At 52.4% G+C, this 15,116-nt stretch overlaps 1 protein-coding gene across 1 annotated transcript in view; it reads left to right on the forward strand.

The window, feature by feature from the left end:
• The window catches only part of LOC133260819 (uncharacterized), a 155,819-nt gene that overhangs the window by 79,139 nt on the left and 61,564 nt on the right, over nucleotides 1–15,116 (forward strand). Inside the window, exon 9 of the mRNA XM_061439550.1 lies at nucleotides 3,782–4,940. Within this exon, the coding sequence (XP_061295534.1) occupies nucleotides 3,782–4,940 (1,159 nt within the window). The remainder of the gene's footprint in view (nucleotides 1–3,781; nucleotides 4,941–15,116) is intronic.

The following is a 15,116-nucleotide window of genomic DNA, read 5'->3' on the forward strand; positions in this document are numbered from 1 at the left end:
CATGCCACAACTAAGAGTTCACATGCTGCAATTAACGACCTCGCACACTGCAACTAAGATCTGGCACAGCCAAACACATAAATCATTAAAAAAAAAACAACTTTCTTGTTCAGTCCAGCTGGAATAAAGAGAAGCTTCCTAGGATATACTTTTAAGAAATTCTTCCCTGTAAGACCCAAGTATGTTTCTATCTTATTGATCCAAATAGGGATTAAATCTACTTATTCCTGAGCCAAATTCTGCAAAGAGATTAGGGGAATCATGACTGGACAAGACTAATCAGCTGCCTTAGCTGTTGGTTCTAATACATGTGAGTGGTTTCAGTTCAGTTCAGTTCAGTCACTCAGTCGTGTCCAACTCTTTGCAACCCCATGAATTGCAGCACGCCAGGCCTCCCTGTCCATCACCAACTCCCGGAGCTTACTCAAACACATGTCCATCGAGTTGGTGATGCGATCCAGCCATCTCATCCTCTGTCATCCCCTTCTCCTCCTGCCCCCAATCCCTCCCAGCATCAGAGTCTTTCCCAATGAGTCAACTCTTTGCATGAGGTGGCCAAAGTATTGGAGTTTCAGCCTCAGCATCAGTCCTTCCAATGAACACCCAGGACTGATCTCCTTTAGGATGGACTGGTTGGATCTCCTTGCAGTCCAAGGACTCTCAAGAGTCTTCTCCAACACTACAGTTCAAAAGCATCAATTCTTTGGTGCTCAGCTTTCTTCACAGTCCAACTCTCACATCCATACATGACCACAGGAAAAACCATAGCCTTGACTAGACGGACCTTTGTTGGCAAAGTAATGTCTCTGCTTTTGAATATGCTATCTAGGTTGGTTATAACTTTTCTTCCAAGTAGTAAGAGTCTTTTAATTTCATGGCTGCAGTCACCATCTGCAGTGATTTTGGAGCCCCCCAAAAAATAAAGTCTGAGACTGTTTCCACTGTTTCCCAGGCTATTTGCTCTCTCTGACTCAAATGCCTTGAGACTTTCAGGGTTTGGAGGGGACTTAAGAGTCATGGGTCCTACCTTCCCTGCAATGCAAAATCTCCTATACAGGTCTCCATCCACACATTGACTCCTGAGCCAATGCTGCGTGGGCAGCCTATTCAGTTGACTAGTTGACCTATAACAGAGTGAGACCTGCCAATCAGATTTCTCTCCTGGAAAAACTAAAACCTGGAGTGGTTGAACAGTTGCCACAGTGTGGATGGGCTGGGGTCACAAACATAAAGCTTTCGGGGGTGAACCCAGGACCTAACAGAGAAAGTCTATGGGCAGGAGAGAGAGCAGAGAGAAACAGAAGGAGAGCAGGAGAGAGACAGAGAGAGCCAGAGCAGAAACACAGGCTACCTTCCCCCTTCTGGCACCTCACTTTCAGCATCAGTCTGTACATCCCCCCCTTTTTTTTTTTAATATCTAAGGAAAAGCTGGGCTAGGTCCTCACAGCCCCAAGAACCCAAAGCAAAATGCTGCCCAAAACCAAACACCAAGTGCCCAGCAGCTCTGAACTCACCTCTGACAAGCAAGGCAGTTCTTTCCTTTTCTGCACAATCACCCAGATGGCATCAGAGCCCAATAGGATCTTTCCACTCTGATGTGCCAAGAAAGGGGACCAGGAGAGGATGGAATCAATTTTCTTAACCATTATTACTGAGAGCTTTGCTGTTGCTCTCAAGCCGTTGTGGGGGTGGATGGGGTGATGGCGAGCTTAAATCAATGTCGGGTCTCTCCCGGGAGCTCATTGTGCAGACACTCCAGTCATGACAGGAGTTACCGGCAGGCCGTGTTGGGAGACACACAGGCTGAGAACCTGGAATGCTCACAGACACACATTCCTGACACACAGCCCCAGATCTGGGCTCCTGGAAACTGGCCAGGGCGTCAGAAGTGCTTTTCATCAAATGTCACGACTGTAGGAAAAAAGGGAGAAGAGAGCCCTTCTCAGCTACCTGGTAAAAAGAAAAAGAAAAACCCTTGTAAAAAGAAAGGAAATAGGGTTAGAAAAAGCCTTGGCAGGTTAACCCATCAGAGGCTGGCAAAAGATGCGTCTGATGAGCATCTTTTTATAGCAGTAAGCTGATGATACATGCATGTTTCATCAGAGTCACTTAATAAGAAATTTCCATCTAAGCAAACTGCCAAAAGCCCAGAGCTGTGACTAAGAGCCAAATTTGATTCTTGGCTGCAGAGCAGAACAGCTGGATGATCTAGGGCACTTACTTGCCCAATCTGATCCTCTCTCCTACTAGGAGATAACAGGATAGTCTTAATGACTGAAGCGTTTTCTATTCTGTGAAGTGCTTTTCTGTACATTATACTATTTGATCCTTGCAATAAACATTTCTTTATTAATTCAGCTAGAAACTCTTTATTGAGCATGGAGATGGGCATTGCAGTCAGCCGGGAGCAGTACACATCGTATTTCCTGCCCCCAGCAAGCTGAATCAAATCAGAAGGCCAAAGTCACCAACTATATAATCAGGAAAACCAACAGGGCACTGCAGGCAGTTGTTCCTGTGAAGACAGCAAGATGATCGTCGCCGCTCTTGTATTTCTGATGACTTGGATATGGGTGAAGCTTCAAGCCATGCTCCCAGTTGCTAAGTCCCAGAGGTCCATGTGAGAAGGTTCCTGTGGCCCAGAGATGCTGCCACTGCCAAGAACAGCAGCTGATGTCGCTGTTCTGGGCAACACCTCTGCTCCCCTCATCCCATACGCTAAAGCATTTTGGGGAATGCCAAGAGCAGTAGATACCCTGACACTCACCTTAGGAAGAACGAAGTCCACAAGATACTTCCACGCAGGCCAGAAGGTTCACCTCCACCACCCCGCCCCCACCACCACCCCACCCAGAACTGAAACAAAAGCCAATAGGTTCAAGCAGGAGTCTCAGGTCATAAAATACCCAGAACTTTTCTTGCAAACCCTGGAGGCCAGGAAACATAGCCAGATGGCAGTGCCCTGGTGCAGTTTGGCAGGACTCCTTGAAGAACTCCTGCAGATTCCTAAGTATGCTTTCTGTTTCGGCCCCTCTACCTCCAGTGCCTCACTTGCGCTTTGTACGTCTTTATTCCTCTTTTCCTTCCCTTTCTAGTAGAGAATCTTCTCACTTTCTCCCCTGCCCTGTTTAATCATTATCTTTTCTGCAGCTTAAAATATCTCTCCTTTTCTCCTTCATGTCCCAGAAGGACTTGTCCAGTGCCAACACCGCATTCCCTAGGCCAGGCCTTCCCCCGTTGTGGGCAGGGACCTGGGGCTGGAGAAGTCCACCACGGGCACAACACACTCTTACTGGGCATTTGACAATATGCTGTATAGAGTTTTTAGTATTGGGCATACATGCTTTCACTTAGTCATCACAGTGACCTTGTGGGACTGATCGCATTACGCCCATTTTCACAGATGGAGAAACTGAGGCACAGAGGTAGCAAGCTTAGGGATTCTGAAACTAGCCTAATTTCACACATCCAAGGAGTGGCAATGCAGGTTGCAACCAAGAAGTCTGGTCCTGCGGGCCCTACTCTGGAGCATCCACTACATCTCTTTCTGATGAAGAGCTAAGACTATTCTTTCTGCTTCCGTTGCAGAAGGCTGGCCTCTCTGACTGGGGCCGGGGGCACTGCAAGAATTGACTGACCCCCTAGACCAAGCTGGGCCTTTTTCCTCGTAGCATTCCTCCGAAAAGTTGTGAAAGAGGAACAGCCCCAATAAGGAGTTAAGAGCTGTAAAACTAGATTTTTTTTTTTTTTTTTGGTAATGCCTCTTAAATCCTGTGTCCAGCACTTAGCCTGTAGAACTGGCATTCTGCTACAGAGCAAGACGCCAGCACCCCCTCACTTCCCTATAAAGAAGAAAGGGCCCAAATCCGCAAAGCTGACCCCAAAAGGGGGCCTGGTCCTGGCAGTCAGGCTGGCGAGAGAGCTCGCCCTGCTCTGGATCACGTCGCAGCCCCGGCGGGTGGGAGGGAAGAAGCAGCGGCGGGCGGCAGGGCCAGGGCGGGGGGCCGGGCCGCGGTGGCCCCTCCGGGCTCTCATCTGGGCGCCCGCCCCGGGGCCTCACCAGCCGCCCAGCCCCGCTCCCGCCACCCCAGCTCTCAGTCCCGCAGCGACTCGCGCGCCCTTAGAGGAAGTAGGTGGCTTGGCCCCACCGCCGGCAGGGGGATCGGCCCCTTCCCGCTACCGCGCACCCACGCGGGCTCTTCGGTGCGCCGCCGCCTCCTCCGCGGGTGTGAGCCCGCGGGCCACCCCCAGGCCGCGCCTCCCCAGTCTTGCCAGCCCGCCGGCGGCGACCGTCCCCGCAGAGCCCCGCTCGGGGCGGCGATCCTGTCCCCGCGCCGCCTCCAGCGTCTCCCCCGCCGGGCCTCCGCAGAGCCGGCTGCAGTCCACGTGGCTCGGCTCTCTCGGTTCGGCTCGCCGGCAGCCCGGAGCCCGGGGAAAGCTGAGCCGAGGCCGGGTGGGAGGGGGGACCGCCGCCCGGGGAGCGCGGGGCCGCGAGGGGCGGGAGCTGGGCGGAGGAAGCGGAGGGCGGCGCGCGAGAGAGGCACCCGCTCGGCTCCGGCGCGCCCCGGCTCTCGGCTCCTGGCCCCGGCTCCTCCCCGGCCAGCCCGCCCGCCTCCCCCTCCCATTCCACCCGGAGGAAGGTGTTCCCGAGACCGCCCCCCTGCTCACCCCGCCTCTCCGCTCCCCCGGCTCCAGCCTCCGCCGGCGGAGCTCCACTATGCCAGACAGTTTCGACACTTTGCAAAGACAAAGACCAGAGCGAGGAGGAAGAGGAGGACGAGGAGGAAGAGGAGGCGGAGAGAGAGGAGGCAGGGGCAATGTGAGCCGGGAACGGGCCGAGTGTTCGGGACACCCCCGTTTTTATTCTCCTCCGGATCGCCTCGTCCCGTACCCACCCCCAGCCCCAGAGCCCCGGAAACTTCCGCGTGTCTCCGGCCGCGGTGAGTGAGCGCGGGGAGCTAGGGGTGCGCGGGGGGCTACATCCACCCGACTTGGGGCTCGGGCAGTTTCGTGTGTGTTCTCCGAGTGGAGGGGGTGATGGTCCGGACCTGGGGACAGAGGCGGTGGGGAAGGATCTGGGAGTGTGTGACAGGGGCGTGGAAGTGGACTGAAGACCCCGGCGCCGGGAGGGAGGAGGGCACACGCAGGGAGCCCCCCCTCCTTAGCAGCGGCGTCGCCGGGGTCTTTGGAAGAGCGAGGAGGTCGGAGCGGAGGGTCGGGCTCAAGGGTATACAGCCATTTCAAAAAGAGCTGCTGGGATCTCTAGGGAGCCTACGCCGGGTCTGGGGCAGCGGTCCCCGGGGTGGCCCCAGTGACACTGCACTCGGCGCGCGGAGCTGGCATCTCGCCGATCGGGGCCGCCGAAAGCGAAATGGCCCGCGGGGTTGCCTGTGGGCTAAGACCCCACGAGGAGACGGGGCCGCGCCGCGCGACCTTTTAGAGCGGAAACCGGGGTGCGGGGGCGCGCGGAGGCCGCCCAGTGATCGGAGTCCAGCGTCCAAATCCGCTGCGAGCAGGCGCGGATTCGGGAGGTGGCCATCGCCCCCGGGGACACCGCAGGCCCGCGTTGCTCCGGATACGGTGGAGAGGTTGACACCCGGGGCAGGCCAACTGGACGTGGCGGGTTGGGCAGGGAGGGACTGGGGTGGGCGAAGGGGAGTTTGACTGGGGTGGTGCCCGTTGCAACTCGAAACTCTTGAGTCTGCCCGAGATCCCGTTAGGCGCCGCAGCTGCCGCGAAATAATCCGACAAAAGTTAGCAACTTATCTGCGTCTGGGGTGTGTGACCTGCGCGGGGCAGGGGCGGCTCCTTGGGCGGGCGCGGGAGCGGGCAGCAGTGCCTTTGGGGCAGAGCGCCCAGATGGGGGCACAGCCTGGTTCGAAATCGGGACGGTGGCGCAACTTTGAGCTCCTTCTTTCACTAAGCGAGAGTGTGTTTGAGCTTGACCTTGCGGGAGGCAGCGCGGCTGAACTTGAGATGGGCACTGAGGCTGCTCCCTAGCTGGGCACAGTTATGCCCCAGGGCGCCTACGCTCTATCCCGTGGCCTGGTCTCCAGGGAAAGGTATTGGGATCTTTTGGGCTCCCCTAGTCCGCCAGAGACCCGAGTCCCACCTCCCTCGTACGTGAGGGTCGCGGATAGAGCCTACAGAGCGTGGGGCTCGGTGAGGGCTCTTGACGAGCAGACCAGAGTCCGCTCGCAAGTGTGCGCGTGGCTGGGGGCTGGGCGGGTCACTGCGTCTCGCGGGCTCTGCGTGTCCCACAGAGGGAGACAGCCTTGACCCTGAGGGCAGTGACCTCCTGGCTGCGGCCCCGCATCGGGCATCCGCCTGGCTTTCACGTGCCAACCTCCGGGAACCCCTCGCCTCTCCCAGCCCATCCCCTTCCCGGGTCCCACGCCACGTGGATTTGCGCCGAGATGATTCCCCGGGGAGACAGTGAGCACCCACTCCCGCTCTGCGGCTGTGTGTGTTGGGCGATCGGTACTCTCCAGCTCGGAAAATGAGGTCCGCTGGGGACTGGGTGGTCCAGCTGTCGCGTCTGGCACACAGTAGGTGCGAAAGGTGTGAAAAGGTCCCTTCCTGGGAAGGCGCTGGCGGAGGCCACGGTGTCTCTTCCCTCTTTCTCCCCATGTTTACTATTATTGAATTCGCATCCATCTGCCCTGTCCAGAGCTTTTGACTTCTAGACGTATTTTGCGCACCTACTGCGCGCTGGGCTCAAAGATGGGCTATTCTAAGAAGATGCGGGCGCAGCCATCAGGTTTTTTTTTTTTTTTTTTTTGTCCCTGGGAAGCTGAGCGACTGCGTTCCTCAGGTTCAGAAAAGGCAAAGTGCACTGCCCCCTGCCGACCACTATGGAAACTGCCGCTTGGCTACAGGGATGAGAAGGGGCTCTGGAGACTGGGTGCCAGGGGTCGCTCCCTGCACCTTCTAACACCTTCCGTTACTGCCCTCAAACATGGCCTGGCCTTTTTCTGCAATCCTGCGGGTAGCTGAAGAGACCAACCCGAATCCCCCACGTTAACATGTCCCGATGTTGTGCCAAGTGAGGGTAAAATGGGGTCATGGCTATTACCTTCCAAATATGTTAGACTACGTATTATATGAATTGTGTGAATGTGTGTGTATAAGTATATATACATACGTATGTTTACACACATATATATTCATATGCTTTGACCTCAAGTCGGCACGAAAGGAATTTCATCCTATGAAAAATTTATTTTGTGGAATAAATAACAGAATAAGTAGGGGGGGAGCCGTCCCCTGCTTTGAAGAATTCCACGTGGGTGGGAATATGCTGTCCTGAGTTTTGCAAGGCCTGCATTTGCTCTCCAGGCCTGCCTCCCCAGGTCTGCCTCCCTGGCAAGGCTAGGGCCTGGGTGCCAGCAGAGTCTTGCCTTGACTTCCCTCCTCTGTTGGTGGCGGGACCACCAGCACCCCCTGGAACACTGGGCTTAGAGTTAAAAAAAAAAAATAAGGAAAAAACAGAAAGTGTTGGGCAGAGGAATTTCTCTAAGGGGTGCACATTCTGCTCCTCCAGGCTCTTATCAGCAGTGGCCTCCTGCTCACCTCAGGACTGTTTCCACTTGGAGGCACAGGCCGGGCTCATCACCTAAGGTCCTGAAGTCCTAGTACTGTCTGTCTGGAGCTCTCAGTGTGCCAGTGTTGGTGGGCTGGGTCTATCTGCGGGCCTGGTGGGGAGGGTTTTGTGCAGGTGGGTGTCTGTCTCCTCTCTCCACTGCCAACCCCAGGAGCATCAGCTGGAGGCCAGCTGTCTGCAGCCCTGTGGGAGCCCCATAGAGGCCCCATAGGGGCCTCTTAATCTTCTGGTCAGTTAACCTTGCCTGAGTCTGTTGCTGACTCAGAGGATTTGTATCTGAACAGGCTTTGCCTTATAGTATCTAAACCTTAACCCTCCCCTGAAGTCCCCTCCCACACCATGAAAAACAGCCAAGAAAGCAAAAAATAAAATCCACTTAAAACCTTGCACGGCTTCCCAGTTAGTCCTCCGTGCATGTCTGCACACACCCATCATGGGCGGGTGAAAGAGCTGGCCTGGTCACCAAGAATTATTCTAGGGTAAGGCTTCCATGCACTTTGTCCAGTTGTGGAACCCTCTGGATCCTGCCGCACCAGCCCCCACCTCACCCCTGCCCTGGCCTAGCAGAGGATCTGGGTGCCCCCACCCCACACTAATTTGGTTCCGGGAGCCCAGCCTCGGACCCCAGCAAGAGCCTGTGTTCTGGCCTCGGCCAGTGAACAATGGCTTGACCACTTGGCACCTAGACAGTTTCAGGCTCAGGGTCTCAGTTTCACTGTGGGAAATGAGAGACTCGGAGCTCTGCTGACATCACCTTGGGGCCCTTTGAGCCTTTTCCTTGTGAAGGCAGCACCTCCACCCCACCCCCCGCCATTTGCTTTTGCCTCCAGCTTCATCCTCAGTACCCTCCAGGCCTCCCTGGCATCACAGACAAGCCTCGCCCACCCCTTGCCAACAGTGCGCCTCCTGCTCTCCCTCCTGGAGCCTTGAGGAGTACACTCTCATGGCGAAGTCGATCTTTTATGCCCAAGAGCCGCACAGGGTCCTGCTTGGTATTAGAAATGGGGTTTTCTTATTTCTTTAAGTTTTGTTGTTGGATTATTTTGATTTCAGTTGAACCAACATTTATTAGGAACTTATTGTGTCCCTGACACCATGCAAGGTGCTGGACACGTGGTTGATCCTATCCCCTACGTGTGGACGTGAAGGGTTACCCTCCGGTGTGGTTTGCACTAGAGTGGAAATGTGCATGGGCTGAGGCAGGGTTTTGACAGAGAAGAAAGGATTCTTCTGCCTTGGGGGACCCATGGAAAGAGTCATTGAGGAGACAACCCATGAGCACCTTGGGGAATTCTTTTAGACGTAAGTCAGGCTGCTGGAGAGCAAAGGCATTTTCTTGAATGCACAGTTACTGTTGTTCAGTTGCTAAGTCATGTCCGACTCTGCAGCCCGCCAGGCTCCCTGTCCATGGGATTTCCCAGGCAGGAATACTGGAGTGGGTTGCCATTTCCTCCTCCAGGGGCTCTTTCCAGCCCAGGGACTGAACCTGAGTCTCCCGTGTCTCCTACTTGGCAGGTAGATTCCTTACCTCCGTGCCACCTGGGAAGCCCTGATGCTCTGGATAGTTGATGTGAAAGATAAATGAGAGTCTCTCAACAAAAGCTACCTTTTGTTCCTGAAAAGGTCTAGATCCAGATCTGTTGGTATAGAAGTGGGTTGTGTGCCATCATGGTCCTTGTAACTTATTCAATATTCAAGGAATACTATTTGAATAAACTTATATTAAAGATTTTTTTCCCTTCCAAAAATACCTGAGGATGTTTGGACCATTTCATCTGCTTCTGTGTGTATGTATACATATATATTTTTTCTCCTCTAAGATACATAAAAGCTATCTAACTAGGCCTGATTCTGGAACCCATACAAGATTATAAAGTACAAACTAAAAATTATTTATAGTCATTCAGAGTTCAGAGGAAAATGTTAGCTCTAAATTATGTGGCAGAAAAAAAGAAGAAGTTGCAAATGACTTTTGGAAAGTCCCTGTTTGGGTACAAAGAAAATACATTCTCCAAATTTCACTAGATACCTTAAAAAAAATCAAACCAATATCGATACTGTAATAGATTGTGCTGCATTAAATATACATCCATTTGAATCCACATGGAACCAACAGACCGGAGTGGCTAAAAATTCCCTTCATGCATATTTACTTAGCAGAGGGCTCTTGAGAAAAACCCAACCGAAAAACACAACCAAAGCAAACCTGGCTACTTCTCTGAGAGCGTGGAATGACTCCAAAAGATCGTTTCATGTTCAAAAAGCCTAAAACAACTCTGCATGAAAGATGAAAATCCTTCTAATTGGGCATTTACCTTTTCAGAAATAAAAGGCTCAGTAGAAAGAAAAGAAAATGGGAAAAAAAAAAAACCTTCAAAAAACCTTTTTCCTTGGAAGACCAGACTGGAGCCCAAAATAAATCCCCTGAATTTGGCCAAATCATGAAGAGCTGCATTCTCCCTCCCCACCCCTGGTCTAGCTCAGAGAACTCCCAGTGCTCTGAAAGCAAACCTTCTCTGAAATGCCCACCGCTGCACACCAACATCTGCAGCTCCGACCTTGTGTGGACCTCAGTCTGTCCCCTCTGGGTGCTCCACTCTGACACGTGTCCTCCTCATTTTATGGATGTAGTGACTTACTCAAGGTCACACAGTCTTGCTCTCACCCACATCTTCCGTGTGCCTGGAGCTACCCTCGTGGGAAGTAGGTGACTCCTAGGCCAAGAATAAGCCCACACATCCAGCCACCTGGAATCCCCATCGCACATTTTCCTCTGCTCACCCTCTGGAACCCCCACCTTCACTCTTTCCACCTTGAACTGTACAGATGAGGAAGCTGAAGGTCAGTCAGGTGACCAGGTTCATGGAAATGACCTCCAGCCTTGGTGGTGCCACCTCCCTGCATCCTGGCCTTTGCTGTCTTCACCTCAACGCCTGCTCCCTCTATCTGCTCGGCTAAGTCTGAGAACAATGGCAGAAAATCCCATAAGTTGGATCTCAGCATTCTTATTAGATCTTACAGTCAACTTAGGGAACAAAACTTCATCTTCACAACAACACAATATGACACAGCACTATGTAACACAACACCACATAACAACCACAACTGCCACTCACAGTTCATGCAGAGAGTGTATGAATGCACCAGAGCGGAAACGGACTAGGCTGAGAACCAGCTTCAGTATTAGCAGGAAGCCAGAGAGCGCCATCCCAAGGGAAGCCTTAAGGGAGGGGTTGTTGAAGTGGGGTCTGCTGGTGAGGCTCAGGGAGGCAGATGACAGTGGAACCTCCAGAAAGGAGCTCTCAACCACTAACTCAGGCATGTCGCTAGATAATTTCCCTACTGTTTGGTTATTTTGCCCATAAATAATTTTCTCCCAGGAGAGAGAGTCAGCTAACAAGTGCATAGAGTCAAAGTCATAGAACAATAACAGGAACAGAGTTTAGAAAAAAGGCGATTGGAGAGAAGATGCCTACAGAGAGTCTGGGAACAGGGAAGCTTGCCTGCACATTTTCGAGGGTGGCCTCCTAAATGGCCTCCTGATGTGAAGAACCAACTCTTTGGAAAAGACCCCGATGCTGGGAAAGATTGAAGGCAGGAGGAGATGGGGACAACAGAGGATGAGATTGTTGGACGGCATCACCAACTCAATGGGCATGAATTTGAGCCAACTCCGGGAGACAGTGAAGGACAGGGAAGCCTGGCGTGCTGCAGTCCATGGGGTCACAAAGAGTCAGACACGACTTGGCGGCTGAACGTGACATGGCATGAGTGGGCTCCCCAGGTGGTGCTAGTGGCAAAGAACCGCCTGCCGATGCAGGACACAGAAGAGATGTGGCTTTGATCCCTGGGTCAGGAAGATCCCCTGGAGAATCCCATGGACTTCAGAGCCTGGTGGGAAGAGTCAGACACGACCGAAGTCACTTAGCACACACGCAGTCTGGTTGGAGTCTCTGATCGTCCGCGTGGACCCCAGCATTGTTGACTGCAAGCTCTCATCCTTTGGCTGTCCACACAAACTGAATTCAGAGAGCCCACACAGTGCCCAGGGGTTGAAGAAGGACTGGGCGGGAAGGCTTGGTATAAAGTTTGTCACCAGGCATGTAGACCTAACCAGGTTCCTAGACAGGTGTCTCTCGGGCAGTCTGCTGCAAGAAAAATGAATTGTAAAAGTTGCTGTTGTGACCCTAAAAGCTTCCCCTTGTTATATATTTATTTTTTTAATTTTTACAATGTTGTGTTGGTTTCTGCCGTACAACAACACAAGTCAACCATAATCATACATATATCCCCTCCCTTGTGAGCCTCCCTCCCCTCCCCTCATCTTACCCCTCTAGATCATCGCAGGGTGCCAGGCTGGGCTCTCTGTGCTGTCTGGCAACTTCTCCCCAGCTGTCCACTGTACACGTGACAGTGTGTCTATGTTGAGCTACTTTCTGCACTTGTCCCTCTGTCTCTGTCCCCTTGCTGTGAACACAAGTCCCTTCTCCACATCTGCGTCTCCATTCCTGCCCTGCAAATTTTCCTAGATTCCATATAGATGCATTCACATACGGCGTTCGTTTTCCTTTTTCTGACTTACTTCACACTAATGACACCTTCACAATGGAGAAAGTGTTGGCTGTTCTTCTTCCTTGAAAACACCGTTAATCCTCCCACCTGGTGGAGAGTCTGATGAATCAAAACTGTTGCTTTGAAACGTTAGCTGCCACCAACAAGAATGTCTTAGTGGGGGGTATTCCTGGTTGTTCGGAAGCATATTCTTGGGGAAGAAAGGAAATTAAAATGAAAAGGAGAGATTAGAAGATAGCAAGGCTGTGCACCACCGCCTAAGGGTAATTTCAAATGAAAAAAAAACACCTCTCAGAATGGTTTGAAAAATCGGTTCCAGCATAAGGGCCTCCTCTATTTTCTGTCTGTAATCTCTGACAGGGAACAAACTGAGCTATGCAAAAATGCATCATGAACTATAGGATTATAGAAATTAAACTGATGTCTTCGCTGCAGAAAGTGGGAGCGGGGGCTCTTTCAGGGCCCGAGAGTGGGCTCTTGTCTAACGCTTGGAAATGAATTGTCTGAGGAGACACAGGTGCCAAGGAGACACACACAGCAAGAAACTTTATTGGAGAGGGTGCCCGGGCGGAGGGCAGCAGGGCGCGGGAACCCCGGAGAACTGCTCTGACACGAGGCTCACAGTCTGGGGTTTTATAGTCATGCGGTTAGTTTCTGGGTTGTCTTTGGCCAATCACTGACTCAGAGTCCTTCCTGGCGGTGCACGCATAGCTCAGCCAGCATGGATGCTGGCAAGAAGGCTTCTGGGAGGTGGAAGGACACGTGGGGTCTCCTTTTGACCTTTCCCGAATTCTTCCTGTTGGTGCTGGCTTATTAGTTCCATGTTCCTTACCACAACCTCCAGTGATAAAACAACTCACGCGAACAGTTACTATGACGCCTGGCCAGGGTGAGGGCTTTCAGTAAGTGTGTTTCCCCTAACATCTCTACAATGCCAAACATCCAAACAAGGAGAAAAGATGTGATGGACTTGAAGGCAGGCTGGAATATCGAAATACCCCTGTGTCCTTGGAAACCTGCCTCTGGAATGGAGTGAAGGGGCTTCTCTTTTTCTCTGAACATAAGTTGTGTTGTGCGTTGAGTTGATTGAATGATAACAAGTTACAAAGGCTGTACCTTTAAAGAGCATGAAATCAGAAAGAATTGTCAAATCTGAGCATTTGCAAAGATCCTCAGCAGTGCCCTTGTTCAACCTTCCTCTACTCCAGACTTCAATTATTCATCGACTGAGTCATTCATTGATTCATTCAGTGGAAGTACTGGCTCTGCCACTGGCTTGCTGTGTGACCTTCAGTGTGTTTCATAACCTCTCTGTGCCTCCAGCACCTCATCTCTAAAACTGTGGATAATAACAGCACCTACCACCTGGTAGGTACTAGATGAGTTAATACTTGGAAGGTGTTTAGAACAGGACCCTGCCGAGTGCCTGTTTTGTAAGTGCTCACAGAGTGCATGCTGCGATCATCATCAGCTTTCGAGTTAAGCAATGCCTTGCTCAGCTTCCCCTGAATTGTTTCCTCACTTTGACTCTACCAAGTGGTTAATGCTCCTCTGCTTGAATGTTGCCAGTGATGGCCCTCTGATTTCTGGACACCTCTGTGGATTAGAAAGCTCCTCCTCACACAGAGCTTCCATCCACAGAGGACTTCCTGAAGGAGGTGGTAAGGTGGGGGTGGGGCATCTCTGGAGCTGTCTGAATTTAAGGCTGGGAAAGTTCTTTGGGCTTAAGAAGCTATGGTGTGGCCCCTGGACACTAGTAGTAGAGAGGGTCCTCTGGAGACTCTGGACATGACATTTTAGACGCTCCCTGCCCTGTATTTCACCACTGAGATAGCTCAGGTAGAGGCCTGACCCATATGATTCCTCATTAGCAGGCGGAGCCAGAGTGAGAAACCACCCTGAGTTCAGGGCTGTCACGGCTGACTTGGGCAGCTCAGGGTGTCCTGGAGACGAGCTTCCAATGTGCAGAGCACAGGACGCGGCAGCAGGCACAGACTGGGGTGCCAAGGGCTCCTAGGTAACCCCACCGGGCAGGCCTCCTCCTCTAGTGATCCCCACTGTGTTTTCTCCTCAGTCTCCTAGACCTCCCTCTTGACCCCCAGTCTCCCTGAGATGGCCCTCTGAGCAAGTCCATGTTGGTTTTTGTGAATTCTGGCATCTCTCTGCCCTTCTCTCCTCCCTAAGTCCCGTTCCCAGGAAATACCACTTCTGGACACTCTGCACTCATTTAACCATCTAAACAGGGCTTTTCGGTCCTTCTTGTTTTCAGTATTTTGACAGTTGAGAACACCAAGGCTCATGGAAGTGGGCCACTTGACCTCAGGCCCCCCAGGTGGGGACTGGTCCCCTGCCAGCACATCCCCACGTGTCCCGTCCACCCCCATGTGACAGCAGCTTCCTTCCACTTCCCTTCAGTTGTTCTGAGAATCAGATAGTGAGTGAAAGTCACTCAGTCATGTCTGACTCTTTGCAACCCTATGGACTACACAGTCCATGAAATTCTCTAGGCTAGAATACTGGAGTAGGTAGCCCTTCCTTTCTCCAGGGGATCTTCCCAACCCTGGGATCAAACCCAGGTCTCCCGCATTGCAGGCAGATTCTTTACCAGCTGAGCTACCAGGGAAGCCCAAGAATACTGGAGTGGGTAGCCTATCCCTTCTCCAGCAGATCTGCCTGACCCAGGGATCGAACTGGGGTCCCGGCATTGCAAGCGGATTTTTTACCAGCTGAGCTATCAGGGAAATCCGGGAATCAGATAAGAGGCTGAAAAGAATGAAGGCCCTCCTTCACCAAACGATACTTCAAAGGACTATAATTAGGACACTTACTGGTGGCACTCTGTCACATTCGCTATGGACAGGACAGACGCTGCATGATGCCAGCGTGTCCTCCAGCCCAAGGTTTTCACGGTCAGCACTGGTTTTTTTCCCTGACGCTCTCT

This window comes from Bos javanicus, chromosome 14 (genome assembly GCF_032452875.1).
Source record: "Bos javanicus breed banteng chromosome 14, ARS-OSU_banteng_1.0, whole genome shotgun sequence".
Taxonomy (NCBI): domain Eukaryota; kingdom Metazoa; phylum Chordata; class Mammalia; order Artiodactyla; family Bovidae; genus Bos; species Bos javanicus.